The sequence below is a fragment of the Nerophis lumbriciformis genome, linkage group LG32 (assembly GCF_033978685.3).
Source record: "Nerophis lumbriciformis linkage group LG32, RoL_Nlum_v2.1, whole genome shotgun sequence".
In the NCBI taxonomy this organism is placed as follows: domain Eukaryota; kingdom Metazoa; phylum Chordata; class Actinopteri; order Syngnathiformes; family Syngnathidae; genus Nerophis; species Nerophis lumbriciformis.
The window spans coordinates 30,133,333-30,149,589 of NC_084579.2; the positions used below are offsets into that span (position 1 = coordinate 30,133,333).

The 16,257-nt window shown below is 38.7% G+C and overlaps 1 protein-coding gene across 1 annotated transcript in view; it reads left to right on the forward strand.

Annotated features, from left to right (window-relative positions):
• The window catches only part of mtrex (Mtr4 exosome RNA helicase), a 37,449-nt gene that overhangs the window by 12,145 nt on the left and 9,047 nt on the right, over positions 1–16,257 (forward strand). Inside the window, exons 7-21 of the mRNA XM_061927418.1 lie at positions 1,964–2,054; positions 2,128–2,252; positions 2,381–2,479; positions 4,353–4,470; positions 4,539–4,670; positions 6,482–6,561; positions 6,680–6,790; positions 6,870–6,971; positions 11,770–11,895; positions 12,137–12,287; positions 12,354–12,526; positions 14,394–14,462; positions 14,542–14,667; positions 14,770–14,880; positions 15,368–15,556. Of these exons, the coding sequence (XP_061783402.1) occupies positions 1,964–2,054; positions 2,128–2,252; positions 2,381–2,479; positions 4,353–4,470; positions 4,539–4,670; positions 6,482–6,561; positions 6,680–6,790; positions 6,870–6,971; positions 11,770–11,895; positions 12,137–12,287; positions 12,354–12,526; positions 14,394–14,462; positions 14,542–14,667; positions 14,770–14,880; positions 15,368–15,556 (1,803 nt within the window). The remainder of the gene's footprint in view (positions 1–1,963; positions 2,055–2,127; positions 2,253–2,380; positions 2,480–4,352; positions 4,471–4,538; positions 4,671–6,481; positions 6,562–6,679; positions 6,791–6,869; positions 6,972–11,769; positions 11,896–12,136; positions 12,288–12,353; positions 12,527–14,393; positions 14,463–14,541; positions 14,668–14,769; positions 14,881–15,367; positions 15,557–16,257) is intronic.

Here is a 16,257-nt window from a genome sequence, read left to right on the forward strand (position 1 = left end):
TTGAATTTATGATAACACAAAGTGATGGGACACAAATCTGTATTGACTGAAAAGCATATACAATCATGTTACAGTATCTGTAAAGTATTGTCCCACATTTCATGAAGTGTTAGTACACAACTAGCTTGACAGTGTATGTACTTCAGCTGTAATAACAGGCATGGTGTGCTCCATGTATCATGATCAATATTATAGTGACTCACTCGATGGTGTGTTTGGTCTAGCTGGCCGAGGAAGTTTTTTCAAGTTGACTTATATGTACTGTATATATATGCACAGTATGTAATCGTAGCTTGTCTCCAAGTTCCACATTTATACCCGCAAGTCATGCCGACGTCACTCTTACGGCTTCCGTCTGCTCCAATGTTTCATCCTCTGTTTGTGCTCACTTCCATAAGCAGCAGTTCATGCTCCGTATATTCAGGTTAAAAAAGATAAAGTTGTCAATCCTCATTTGTCCCAAAATGTTCGTCTTTGTTGTAAAACATAACGCAAGCCGAGGGCATTTTTCTTCAAGAAAGGCTAAATGGCGCCTATGCCTGGGCCGATATTCGGTAAGTCCATTAACTGACGATAAATGAAAATTAAGGTCGTAAGTTTTACAGCGTTGATAAATCGCTATGTGTATACTTAAAGAGTATTCACGCGTTTCTTCGCTTTTAGTAGCTCCATGTGTTTGTACCATAGCAAAATGAAAAGAAGGGGGTGAATTATCTTGTCCTCATTAGGTGTCATTGAATGGTTGTGCAGTGACACAGGGCGCTGGCATAACAAAGTGCAACTAGTTAGGATGTAGCAGCTAACATGGACAAGATGAGCACAAAACCAAATGCCATTGCACCAATGTGGGAATATTTCAGTTTAAACCTTTGGAACAAGATGAGCCTATCAAGACCTAGAAGCCAGTTTGCCGACAGTCCAAACTCATTTCGCACTCACTTTGCGTTTGGTGAAGAAGCCAGGTGACAAGTGAGTGGAAAAGTGCTGTTATGTCATGTCGGTGTTCCTCACTCGTAATCTGCCAGACTAAATTTTGTTTTGCATATGACTGTTAATACATTCGTTTATACTGTAGTGTTTATATTTTTACTCTGAAATTTTGTTTAAAATGTCCTAACTTGATTGGCAGTTAAGTAACATACAACTTGACATCTGCCTACATGTTAAATATTGAAGTGCAACCTTGTTTGTCAATACTTTATTTAGCTATTTTATTTATTGATATGATTGTGTATATTTGAGCCACCCCATCCCCATCTTAAGATATTTTATTGCTTTTAGTTATAATTTTTATTGAAGTGCAAAATTTTGCCAACAAAATATATTTCATTATTTGTTTGTTTTATTTTACTTGGAAATTTTAAACGTTTTCATTCCAATTACAATGTTCAAATACACAAGAAATACAAATGCATTTGAAAGGATATACATGCATTATTATTATGTATTATCATTACCGGTAAATTAATGGTTAATTTAGTCTCATAAAAATCATGGCAATAATCTCGTTTCACGGCAATAATTTTTTGGTCAACACATCGTCAAGCAAAATTTGTTATCGGCCAGCCCTAATGTCGCTAGTACCCATTAAGAACAGAAGCTGGCTGGACCACCAAGCAAATTTAATGAGTCGGATGTAAATTCAAGCTATTGACCAGCCAGTACAAAGACACTTCTATGGTTATCACATTTTTCTCCGTTGTTTTAAAAATATTAGTGTCATCTCAAAAGAACCCTTCCCAAAAGTAAAATAAAAAACATGTTGGTCTCACGAGATATACTTACAGTAAGTCACCCTATCAATGATACTATTTTATAATCGACAATAAAATCAGCTATTCAACTACGATTTTTATTTGACTAAGAATCTATATTACAATTCAGAAATGTGTAAACTTGTACATTTTGTAATGTAGTTATGTGTATGTAATGCTGACTTTAAAAAAATAAATAAATCATTTAGATCCTGAGGAGCATGCTGTACCGCGGCTCAGAAATCATGAGGGAAGTGGCGTGGGTCGTCTTCGACGAGATCCATTATATGAGAGACGCAGGTACGCAAAAGAACCCTTTGAACCCAGTGTGTTTTGTAAGTTTTGTGCAAACAACTCCTCGCTTATAATTCAGAGCGCGGCGTTGTGTGGGAGGAGACCATCATTCTGCTCCCTGACAATGTGCACTACGTCTTCCTGTCGGCCACCATCCCCAACGCCAGACAGTTTGCGGAGTGGATATGTCACCTTCACAAGCAGGTTGTACATTTACACTGTTGTTTTGATGCATTTATTTAAAATGATCCAAAGTGTAGCGTGAGGCTATTATTGTGTTGCTATTTATTGGGGTCAGCATAACAAATGTATGTCTGTCCCTGTTCCTGCAGCCATGCCATGTGGTCTACACAGACTACCGTCCAACCCCGCTGCAACACTATGTATTTCCAGCAGGTGGCGATGGACTCCACCTAGTGGTGGATGAAAGCGTAAGGGCGCACACATTGCTCATGGATTCGCACTTTACATTATTGTAACATATACACTTTATATTATATATTTTTTTCATTTTATTTTTGCAATATTTAACCTATCACAGTTGGTGCTTTCGATTTCAAATGATTATATTTTTTAATTAGATTACATTTACACTTTTGCATTTTGATTAATCACAGTAAATTACTAGCGTGCATAATTTAAAGTAACATTAAAAAAGACCCAATTTTTGACACAAATCCAATTTTATTGTCAGAATTTCATATAGGAAATGTGTTTTATTTGAATGCACGTCATTTATGCGTGAAAAACTTGCAAAAAGTTTTATCTTTAATTTTTATATGTATATATTTTTATTAGGGATGTCCGATAATATCGGGCTGCCGATATTATCGGCCAATAAATGCTTTAAAATGTAATGTCGGAAATGATCGATATCGGTTTCTTAATTATCGGTATCGGTTTCTAAAAGTAAAATGCATGACGTTTTAAAACGCCGCTGTGTACACGGACGTAGGGAGAGGTACAGAGTGCCAATAAACCTTAAAGGCATGACGTCCAAGTCACATAATATCTACCGGTTGTTCTCATCACGAATTAATGCAAGCATACTTGGTCAACAGCCATACAGGTCACACTGAGGGTGGCCGTATAAAGAACTTTAACACTATTACAAATATGCGCCACACTGTGAACCCACACCAAACAAGAATGACAAACACATTTCGGGAGAACATCCGCACCTTAAGACAACATAAACACAACAGCACAAATACCCAGAATCCCTTGCAGTACTAACTCTTCCGGGACCTAGAATAAAAACTCCCCCGCTACCCTCCACCCACCCCAACCCCGCCCACCTCACCTCAACCTTCTCATAGTCTCTCTCAGGGAGCGCATGTCCCAAATTCCAAGCTGCTGTTTGGATAGATAGATAGATAGTACCGGTACTTTATTGATTCCTTCAGGAGAGTTCCCTCAGGAAAATTAAAATTCCAGCAGCAGTGTACAGAATTGAGATCGAATTTAAAAAGTAAATAATGGGGGTATAAATGGAAACAGAATAGAAAAATATTACAATAAGAATAAAAATAAAAAGCAACAATGAGAATAAAAATATGACAGTAAACTAAGAATATAACAAGAGAAACTAGGCAGTAGTGACCATGTTATGAAAAAGTATTGCACTGTTATTGTTTTGAGGCATGTTAAAAAAAATAATGCACTTTGTGACTTCAATAATAAATATGGCAGTGCCATGTTGGCATTTTTTTCCATAACTTCAGTTGATTTATTTTGGAAAACCTTGTTACGTTGTTTAATGCATACAGCGGGGCATCACAACAAAATTAGGCATAATAATGTGTTAATGTGTTAATTCCACGACTGCATATATCGGTATCGGTTGATATCGGTATCTGTAATTAAGAGTTGGACAATATCGGAATATCGGATATTGGTAAAAAAGCCATTATCGGACATCTCTAATTTTTATAGTTTTATTATTTTACTAATTATTCTCTGTACTTTACATGCACCTTGTTCTTAGCCCAATTTATTTGTTTTTGGTCAATTAATTTATTTCTACTACCGGTATTCAGTTTTATATAGAATTTTACCTACTCCATGATTATTTTTTTTTCATTTTAATTGAATGTTTTTGTTTTTTTCATTACACACTTTCTTATTTAATAACTACACTATTTATTTTTCACCCCATGCCTAATACTTGGGGTATGCAGAGGGCACTGTTCATTCTATTCTTCTGAGGAAATCTAGCTTAATAGCCTTTGGTAGAAGGTCAAATTCCTAACCACTGGTCTTCAGATGTTCATTTTTCATGCAATCAAGTTTGTGTTCCATCAGGGAGACTTTCGGGAAGACAACTTCAACACAGCCATGCAAGTTCTAAGAGACATCGGGGATTCTGGGAGCAATGCGGGAGGCAAGAGGGACCCCAAGGGACGCAAAGGGGGAACAAGAGGTGTGTTTGTGCGATACTTTGGCTAGTCGTACAGCCAGAGCGCAATTAAACCAATATGGCTTCCTCAGGTCCGTCCAGTGTTTTCAAGATAGTGAAGATGATTATGGAGAGAAACTTCCAGCCCGTCATCATCTTCAGCTTCAGTAAGAAAGAATGCGAGGCCTACGCTCTGCAGGTGGCCAAACTGAATTTTAACAACGGTAGGGACAAACGGTCGGAGATGGATGAATGGATGGATGGATGTTCCTGTGGCTATTGTATACTATCACCATACTAAACAAACTTTACTGCTACACCATCCAATTTGATGAAATCACATAAATCATAAATTACAAAAATCATACTGTGCTGCTAAACCTCATGAGGCTGATTGGGTCTATAAAACGAGAGCTCGTAAAAGTCCTTGCGTGGGAAATATTTCCCCGTGGTGTCCCTGGACCCTCGTAGAAAACTGTGCCAAAGTTTTGAACTGTTTTACAATACACAAATATAAAGTTTCCCAAAGATTGTTTCTTATCTCTTGTGCGGTTTTATTTTATGATGCTGTGAGAGCGAAAACGATTAGCCAAAATAAGCATGTTTTAGCAGTTGACCAATTTGAACTAAAACCAAGGATGATTTTTATGTGTTGGACTGAAAACATCATTTAATATGATGCCACGCACATATTTCGCGACAACAATCCATAATCTTTTGCTTAAGACGAAACATTTTATTACATTTTTTGTTTGTGCCGTCACGGTTTTTAAGTTATTCTGAAATACAATTCCTGACATGTGATGTCACCCTTTGCCCAAATAACCCCAAACAAGTCTTTTTTTGTTTGTGCTACGTTTTTGGTGATTTGTGCTGCAAAATATTTTGGTCTAACTATTAGAGTTTTTAAGTTAACTTGTGTGAAGTTGAGAATTGTAATAAGAATTATCCTTTTTTAATGGTTATTAGCGTTATATATTATGATTACATCATGAACAATGTATAGTTTTTATCGATTGTTTCTTCATTTTAAGAGCATGATGTTGGGAAAAGCTCTGTATCTGTCTGCTTAAAGCCAAATATTTTCTAAAGTAAATTATGGCATATTGTTCTAATATGTGGCACTTTGAGACAAGGATATGTTGATTGACGGTCTAAAAGTAACATGCCCTTTTTCATTCATTATTTTCACAGTTTTATGCATTTATGTGTATAGAATATACCGGGTAATTGCAAATCAAATTGAAATAGCAATTTTAGAGAGTTAATCGCAATTAGGATTTTTTTCTCAAAATTGTGCACCTTGAAAGGGGATACAACAAGTATGGATACACTTCACTTCCTGCTTACAGCGTTCCACACCGCCACCTTGGCGGTCCCACGCTGCACAGAGGATTGTAGAAGATGTAGAGTTTTTTTAGACCCGGCCGACGCTTAAGCGCCAGAAAAACTACAATCACCAAGTTTACGTCTGATACGTTACATGTCACAGCAATATTGTGAAGACTTTAACACCGAAATACCGCGGTATCTACAAAACCGTTACATCCCTAGTACTTTATGACCAATAATAGCAACATTTTTAATAATACATTAAGTTTTTATTGAATGGTACATGGTAAATGGTAAATGAGTTATACTTGTATAGCGCTTTTTTACCTTAAGGTACTCAAAGCGCTTTGACACTATTTCCACGTTCACACATTCACACACTGATGGCGGGAGCTGCCATGCAAGGCCCTAACCGCAACCCATCAGGAGCAAGGGTGAAGTGTCTTGCTCAAGGACACAATGGACATGACGAGGTTGGTAGAAGGTGGGGATCGAACCAGGAACCCTCAGGTTGCTGGCACGGCCACTCTCCCAACCGCGCCACGCCGTCCCCCTAATGAATGAAACCAACCTAACCACAAACACTAAAATGCTGCAGAGCATCTCTACAAACATTGGGATTATATATTTTGTATTTTTTCTGTGCATGTTTGAAATGATTTGCTCACTAACAAATGAAAAAATTGGTTGTTTTTGTTTGTAGACGAAGAGAAGCGACTGGTGGAGGAAGTGTTCAACAACGCAATAGACTGTCTATCAGACGAAGACAAAAAACTTCCTCAGGTAAAGTGTTTCAACATCATACAAGCACGTCCTGCAATAGTTTCTGGTGCTCAGATGTTGCAGGGACGTGTCATATGATGTCTAAGAAATAGCAAAATAGCGCTCTGGTGTTACTCAGGTGGAGCACGTGCTGCCACTGCTGAAGAGAGGGATCGGAATCCACCATGGAGGCTTGCTGCCCATCCTGAAGGAAACCATTGAAATTCTCTTCTCCGAAGGCCTGCTGAAAGTAACAACATTAGTGCCAGGAACATTTGCGCATTATGGGTCATGGTTGGGAGAACAAAACGGTCTCTCTTCATTCCTAGGCCCTGTTTGCTACGGAGACATTCGCCATGGGTATCAACATGCCAGCGCGCACCGTGCTCTTCACCAGCGCCCGGAAGTTCGACGGCAAGAATCACCGCTTTGTAAGCGCGCGCGGACACACACAAGCAACACACGGCATGAGAAACAAATTTAAAACACTGTGCAAGACAGACAAATACCGACTCGCCATTAACGTGAACGAGCTCTGAGGTGGAGAAAAATGGTCAGAACATTAATTTATACAAGGCCTCACTTATCTACTAATACTATAATTATGTACAGTACAGGGTGTACCCCGCCTTCCGCCCGAATACAGCTGGGATAGGCTCCAGCACCCATTTTATTATATTCCCTATGGACAGTATTTAGACATTCAACTTGGAGCAGACCAGTGAGAAGCAATATAACTGTTGCCTACATTCATGGTAATGGTAGCTCATGGTCTGGCTGCATGTGTGCTGCTGGCACTGTGAGAAACATGAATTCTAACATTTATTGTGATATTGTGAAGCATAGCATGATCTCCTTTCTTGTGGAAACTGAGCATCTTGGCAGTTTTTTAACATGACAAGCCCAAACACACCTCCGAGATGACAATAGCGTAGCTGTAAAAGTATGTCTCCTGAAGCCTATTGAGCAACTGTGGGGCATCATTAAGTGTAAGGAAGGTGGAAGAGCGCAAGGTGTCCAACTTCCACTTGCTCCACCAGTGATTTGAAAAAGCATTCCAGTAACATCCTTTGCAGCTCAATTCCACTGATCTAGAGCTACGATCCAGTTAGTCACTTAACCCCGAAAGGTTGCAGTCTCTCTTAAAATTGCGCAGTGTGGCTGTGAAGCCTTTATAAGGTTGTGAATAGCTGCATTCACCACATACAGAGCGATGTGTTTATAATAGTTCTTCACACACGCTCAAAGAGAGTGGAATAGAGACATGCAAGAGCTCATCAGGAACATCTGGTACTGTAAACGGTGCCAAAGCTCCACGCAGGCACTTACAATAACACAGGCACTTTCTCATTCCTGACACACACACACTGTTTCTCATTATGGGTGTCACATGCTTGAGAGGAGCAGATCATAGCAACATGAGGACTTAATGTTACCTTTTCACTTATTTTTCTACAACAATCCTAAACGTGTTGCTTTGATTTAAAAAAAAAAAAAAAAAAAAAATTATACCAGGTAATTGTTTCACCCCGGACCTGGAGATGGCAGTGCTGTGTCAAAAAAGTGTGTCAACTACCACAAATGTTTAGACTATAAAACAAATGCATAACAACAGCTCAATTTGTTGGATCTGGTGGGACTGACCACTTGGAGTGTAAACACAATTAAAGGGGCTGTTTGCAACCTTTACACAGCTGCCTAGAGGGTGGTAACTTTCCAATGTGTTTTAATGGTGCGTTCCATTTGTACTGTAAGTCGGAATTTCCTAGTCGGAAGTTTCATTTGGAGCCTCCCGCAAAGTTTGATTTACTACTTGGAAAGTCAGAGAGTCCTCACCAGTTGGCTTTCAAGGATTGCTGATCTGAGTGTGAACAATAATACAAGCTTTTATAATATTTTTTACCAGCACTTCTGACTAGTTTTTGCCACCTTTAAAATAAGCCGTATATGTGTATTGTTGGACATTTACAGTGGGGCAAAAAAGTATTTAGTCAGCCACCAATTGTGTAAGTTTTGAGAGAGGCCTGTAATTTTCATCATAGGTACCGGTACACTTCAACTAGAGACAGAATGGGGGGAAATAATCCAGGAAATCACATTGTAGGATTTTTTATTAATTAATTGGTAAATTCCTCTGTAAAATAAGTATTTGGTCACCTACCAACAAGCGAGATTTCTGGCTTTCACAGACCTGTAACTACTTAGTTAAGAGACTCTCTTTGGAGGGAGTTGAAAGTCTGTGTTGCCCAGCGACAGCCCCAAAACATCACTGCTCTCGAGGAGATCTGCATGGAGAATGGGTCAAAATACCAGCAATAGTGTGTGAAAACCTTGTGAAGACTTACAGAAAACATTTGACCTCTGTCATTGCCAATGAAGGGTATATAACAAAGTATTGAGATGAGCTTTTACTGACCAAATACTTTACCAGCATAAATTTGCAAATTATACAAAAATGTGATTTTCTGGATTTTTTTTCTAATTTTGTCTCTCTTGAGGTATACCTATGATGAAAATTACAGGCCTCGCTCATCTTTTTAAGTGGGAGAACGTGCACAATTGGTGACTGACTAAATACTTTTTTGCCTCTTTCTGTGTGGAGTTTGCATGTTCTCCCCGTGACTGCATGGGTTCCCTCCGGGTACTCTGGCTTCCTCCCACCTCCAAAGACATGCACCTGGGGATAAGTTGATTGGCAACACTCAATTGGCCCTAGTGTGTGAATGTGAGTGTGAATGTTGTCTGTCTATCTGTGTTGGCCCTGCGATGAGGTGACGACTTGTCCAGAGTGTACACCGCCTTCCGCCTGAATGCAGCTGATAGGCTCCAGCGACCCCGTAAGGGACAAGCGGTAGAAAATGGATGTATGGTGTTACTGTAGTTCAAATCAGTGTTTCTTAACCATTGTTGGGCCGCAAAAAAATATTTGATTCTCAGCTTTAGTCCGTATAGGCCACAGCGGTACACAGTTCTAAAACACTTTTCCAACACTTGTGGCAGTAATGACAATATCAAACAAATAGAAGTCTGGAGCTAAAGTTTTAGAGAAGTTTTTTAAGGGAAAAAAGTGACCTAAATTGTGACGCTGTATTTTAATGACTGTTTATTTAAGAAACATATATATTACTATTTATTATTATTCTAAGTAGAATTGATCATTATTTTAGCATTCAAAATTAATTGTATTTATGTCTATGGATGTTCTCGTTCATCCAGGTCATTGTATTCTCAGGGCATTCAATCGATTGCAACGGGACTGTTGGGTTTGTCTTGAAAGACCTTTCACCTCTCATCCAAGAAGGCTTCATCATTTCATGCTCATAAACTTTAAGACTCTAAGTCATAGACTTTAAGATTCTAAGTCTAGTCTAGTTGCTATCAATTGAATTTCCTGAGAAAATAATTGTATGGCCATTTATTTTTTGTCAGTTTTTGAGTCCTTTCTTTTGCAGAATATTTGATTAATATTTTGTTTGTAATTAGCGTGACCTAAGCCTTAATAATAATCTTTGATTAACACATGGTTTCATATCATTTGACAAGGTTTATCCTGTTAAACTGTAAGTAGGTTATATATACAGATGCTGCTCAATATTTAAATTACCGGTAGAATATGACCAAAAAGTTTTATTTCAGCAATTTAATTCAAAGAGTGAAACTTGTATATCAAATACCGGTACATTCATTACACACAGACTGATATATTTCAAGTGTTTTTTTTCTTTTAATTCTTTTGATCGACTCCATGCCACACCGTGTATTGCTGCAGTAATTAAGGCAAAAGGAGCCCCGAGTGCTGTACATCTTCATACTTTTCATGTTCTTACATTTCAATTGGTTAACATTTCTGATATCCTTTTTTCTTATTGGTCATAGATAATATTTTAACTGTGATCTTTTGAATTTGGGATTTAGATTAGTTTTCAGTTATGATCAATAAAATTAAAAGAAACACTTGAAACATATCAGTCTGTGTGTAATGAATGTATATAATATACAAGTTTCACTTTTTGAATTAAATTACTGAAATAACTCAACTTTGTAGTCATATTGTAATTTGCTAAGCAGCACCTGTAATTATTGAATATGAATAAAATCAAGAGTATGGTAATAATTCAGTGTTGATATTTGAGTGGGTTCCGGGTCCCTCTGTAGTGGAAAAGTTGTGCACCGATGTCAAAAAAGATTTAAATGACCTTTTTTTTCATGGGGTATTTGCGTTCTGCATCGCTAACAATAGCGATGTTTCCTATTCATCCACCGTGTTAGAAGGTTGCAAACGGAGCACATATTTGTCCAGAAGTTGTTTACATTCAGACAAGGCAAGCTTTTGTGGATGTAGCTTTCTTGATTTCCGACATCCTAACTGAAACGCTCATAGCTCAGCTGTGACATCATTCCCAGCTCTGACTTCCAACTTCAGAGATACTGTAAATGGAATTAGCATTATACCCTGCCTTCTTACGACTGGGTAACAATGTCCGTCTGTAACACATGCAAAGGCATTAGTTTTGTGTGTTGTTAGCTAATCATAGCGATTTTGCTAGCTAACAGTTGCTCTCGTTGAATTTGTATTCTATCGTAACAATAATGTGACTAAAATATTTGAATTGCTTCTCTGGGATTGTTTTTGGGTGTGCGTGTATGTGTAGACAAGATAGCGGTGCGTGAACGCCAACCAAATTCCTTGGACCGACGAGCAATTTTTTTCCAGTATACCGGTAATTAGTAACTGTATAAAAAAATATAGACCGTTTTAAAAATAAAAATGTTCTGTTAAAACACTAATGGTAACATAAGCTTGCCAGTGGTGTTTTGTTGTATTTTATGGTTTGTAAAATGTAACCTTAGTTAAAGACTTAACCCTCAATTCCTCAATCAGTGGAAATGTGTGGACTTTTGAGCTGCACGTGTTAGACGTTCGGCAAGATAATGTCAGTGAATTTTCAGGAAATCATTTTGTCTATTTCCAAAGATTTTTGTCAGAGTTCAGCTGCTTAAATAATTACTTTAATAACCACGATGCAATGGATGTACATCACTTTTTAATTTGGTGCATTTTTAACTTTTTTTTACTTAATCTGCTGGAACTGAAAATGTCTGATTTCCTTTTTTCTTGCACCACCGTTTTACTGTTTGGTGGAATTGTGCTGTGTAGTTTTTGCATGGTACTCCATAACCAACAGACAAAACTCTCGTGTTGTGTATTTTGTTGTCCACATGCTCTAGATTACTTCAGGTGAGTACATCCAGATGTCGGGGCGTGCGGGCAGGAGAGGAATGGACGACCGAGGCATCGTTATCTTCATGGTGGACGAGAAGATGAGTCCGTCTATAGGCAAACAGCTCCTCAAGGTAACACGTCAGCTGCCTAGGTGGTTGTTTCTAAATTAAATATTGTGAAAAGATTTGGATATGATACATTTCCCCATTATTAGCCAGTAATGTTTGAAATCTGACAGTGGGCATCTATATGGACTTTGTGGCTCTTCTATCACTTTGTAAGCAGTTGTGGAACATGAACGGCCAAATTGTCCTTAGCCCCTGGTCCATTCTGAGTTCAAAGTGTGATTGCTTAATTAATGTTGACATGCAGGGATCAGCGGATCCTCTGAACAGTGCTTTCCACCTGACCTATAACATGGTGCTCAACCTGCTGCGCGTGGAGGAGATTAACCCCGAGTACATGTTGGAAAAATCCTTCTACCAGTTCCAACACTACCGGGCGCTGCCGGGCGTCGTGGAAAGTAAGCTCGTCCTCCCAATGTGTCTTTGTCTGTGCAGGATGCTGTAAAGACTAACGTTCTGTGCAGAAATAAAGAAGCTGGAGAAAGAGTACAACAATATCAATATCCCCAACGAAGAGAGCGTGGTGACCTATTTTAAAATCCGCCAGCAGCTGGCCAAACTGGGCAAAGAGATCCAAGAATTCATCCACAAACCCAAATACTGTTTGCCTTTCTTGCAATCGGGGCGACTTATCAAGGTAAAACCTCATACTTCCTCCACCTGAACCCATTAAAGGGGACCTATGATGATTTTAATCTACTTTTAAAACTTTTATTGTGGTCCTGATAATATTTATTGGATATGCTTTGGTTTAAATTTTGCTCCACAGTCACATTTAAACCTTTTTTTAGTCTGTCTGCAAGATTGCAAATGAAATGCACGCTTCAACTTTCAAAAAGTATTGTAATTTATGTTTTGAAAATTTACACTGTTTAAATATTTATCTTCAAGTTGTCACCGCTATTTTATTTCAGACATGGTCGAAAATAAACTTCATAAACATTATATAGATTCATCAAGTCACAACATTAGGTACACATTGATTGATTTATAGAGTGCATAAAAAAACAGCTGCTTTTAGCATCATTGCATCCAGAAAGTTTTCACAGCGCTTCACTTTTTCCACATTTTATGTTACAGCCTTTTTCCAAAATGCAATAAATTGTTTTTTGCCCTCAAAATGTGAAAAAGTTTTGGAAAAAATGTTCATAAAAAATACAAAATCACATGTACAAAAGTATTTGCAGCATTTGTACTTTGTTGATGCACCTTTGGCAACAATTACAGCCTCTATTCTTGTTAAATATGATACCACAAACTTGGCACATTTATCTTTTGGCAATTTTGCCCATTCCTCTTTCCAGCACCTCTCAAGCTCGTTCAGGTTGGATGAGAAGCATTGTTTTTTATCTAGGTTGTCTTTGAACATTGCTGCATTCATCTTTCCCTCTATCCTGACTAGTCTCCCCTTTCCTGTCACTGAAAAACATCCCCACAGCATGATGCTGCCACCACCATGCTTCACTGTCGGGATGGTATTGGCCTGGTGATGAGCGTTGCCTGGTTTCCTCCAAAAATGACGCCTGGCATTTACGCCAAAGAGTTCAATCTTTGTCTCATCAGATCAGAGAATGTTGTTTCTCGTGGTCTTTCAGGCGCATTTTGGCACACTTTTTTTTTTTACTAAAAACTGGCTTTCCGTCAGGCCGCTATATCATACAGGCCTGATTGGTGGATTGCTGCAGAGATGGTTGTCCTTCTGGAAGGTTCTCCTCTCTCCACAGAGGAATGCTGTAGCCCCGACAGAGTGACCATCGGGTTCTTGGTCATCTCCCTGATTAGACTGAGATGAATGCAGCAATCTACAGAGACATCCTGGATGAAAACCAACGCTTCCCATCCAAGCTGATGGCGCTTGAGAGGTGCTATAAAGAGGAATGGGCAAAACTGCCCAAAGATAGGTGTGCCAAGCTTGTGGCATTGTATCCAAAAAGACTTGAGGCTGTAATTGCTACCAAAGGTGCATCAGCAAAGTATTGAGCAAAGGCCATGAATACTTTTGTACATGTGATTTTTTTTTATTTTTAATACATTTGCAAACTTAAAAAAATGTGGGTATAGTGTGTAGAATTTTAAGGACAAAAATTTATTGATTTAATTTTGGAAAAGGTTGTAACATAACAAAATATGAAAAAGTAAAGCACTGTGAACACTTTCTGGATGCATTCTGTCACTGCATGTTGCTCATCGGTGTAATGTTCATGTCAAGATAAGTTGTAAACATTTTATCCTACTTTTTTTTGTTTCCTCATAGCCTAAATGAAAGGGGGAGGAGCTTCTCCCCCTTGGGCTGAGAGCTTGACTTAAAGTCCAAATAAGCTGGTCCACCTCGCTGCGATGTCACAACGTAGCCAGACTCCAAAACGGCATGCAAGCTCAAAATGCATGAACTTTACGACTATCCAACATTGTTACGTTTATAAGTCCAGAAAAGACCAAATTCATCATGGGTTCCCTTTATTATACTGCTACACACTAACTGCAACTCTCTGCTTCATGCAAAGGTAAAAAGTGAAGAAGTTGACTTTGGCTGGGGGATCGTCGTCAATTTTTGCAGGAAGGCCAACGTGAAGGTGAGTCCTCGACCTAGTTGTGATCGCTTTCACGTGAAGTTGCTTTCTTTGCATGTCCGATCATCATCTCTTCGTGCAGGTCAGCACCGACGCGGAGCCGCTCTTTGTGGTGGAGGCGTTGCTGCACTGCAGCAAGGACAGCGTCAAGGAGGCAGCCACGGAGGCAGCCAAACCCGCTGCTCCAGGCGAGGTTGGAGAGATGCAGGTACTGTCGATAGAAAAGCACTTAATTGATTAATCTCTCCAACTTCACTACATAGCAACAGAATTCTGCAAAAAAACTGATGAATGATGTCTTGTATGCCAGGTTGTCCCTGTCATGCTGCATCTGCTGACATCCATCAGTTCAGTCCGTGTTTACATCCCCAAAGACCTGAGGCCTTTTGACAACCGGCAGTTGATGCTCAAGTCCATTCAGGTACAAAGCCCGTTGGAACTTAATTCAAAACGTTTGCTCAGGTTTTTTCCCCTACTTTCTCTACCAGGGATGTCAAACTCCCCTTTCTTCATAGGCCATATCACAGTTAGGCTGCCCTCACAGGGCCACTTATAGAAATGAAACCATATACATATACTGTATAATCGCCTCATGGTATTATTACACAATTGACCCTTTATCTGATTATCATTATTTCCAATAAACTGATGGAAAACTTGCTGTGGAATCAGATATTGAAGTTCAACTTGAAATAACCTCAAATGCTTCAAACATAGTTAATAAGAACTTCAGTTGCATGCGGTCAATTTTTTTCCGCCAAAATTTGAATACCTGTAGCAAGAAAGAAGAAGTGCCTTATTGACGCACAATATTTCCAGGCTTTTGGGGACCACATTGAGTGACACGGCGGTCCCAGGACATTGACTTTGACACGTGTTCTATGTTGTCTGTTTTACACATGCCAAAGGAGGTGCAGAAGCGTTTCCCAGACGGGATTCCTCTCCTCGACCCTATCGACGACATGGGCATCAAAGATCCGGGTTTGAAGAAGGTCATTCAGAAAGTGGAGGCCTTTGAGCACCGCATGTACTCGCACACGCTGCACAGCGACCCCAACCTGGAGGCGGTCTACTCGCTCTGTGAGAAGAAAGCTTTGGTAAGATAACTTTTTTTATTTTTATTTTTTTTTAAGACAAAGGGTCACATGAGTGAGAGTAGATCTAAAAATTGTCCTATGCTGATATTTCATACCTCCCCTAGTCACGTTGGTTCCCTCGATGTTGATAATGGCCGACCTATAATTGTCTTTTCCGGACCAGACTGCTTGTCACCTTTTTACACAAAGACAGGAAACCTCACGGGGCTGCTACAGAAGGACAGAGAGCTGCGACTTTAAAAATAAAATATCCTCTAAACTTAAAATGGAAATTAAAAATATGTTAATTATTACTGTTATTATATTTTTGTGACACCATCATTTTGTATTTTCTTTAATTTTAGTGTTAGGATTCAAAATATGTATTTTATATATTTATATTTGTATTTATATGGAGGTTTTCATTCAAATTTAATGGGCACTGTTCTGCCCAGGACAAATGATCCTTGTTAATGAATCAAAAGTTACAGCAAGTTAGACATTCACTAATGGGAAAATATATTCAATGAAATATATTTTAGTGTTAAATTGCTGGCACTTCAATCCGAATCCAATTTGGATTGGTCGACCCTCGCCACATCATGTTTCAAATATTGTGACTTGACCTTTTCGCCAATTTTGGGGGGATATTTTAAATATTTTTCAAAGTATCTTCTAAAAACAATTCATGCAAAAAAGGGGAAATAAACTAAAAATATCAA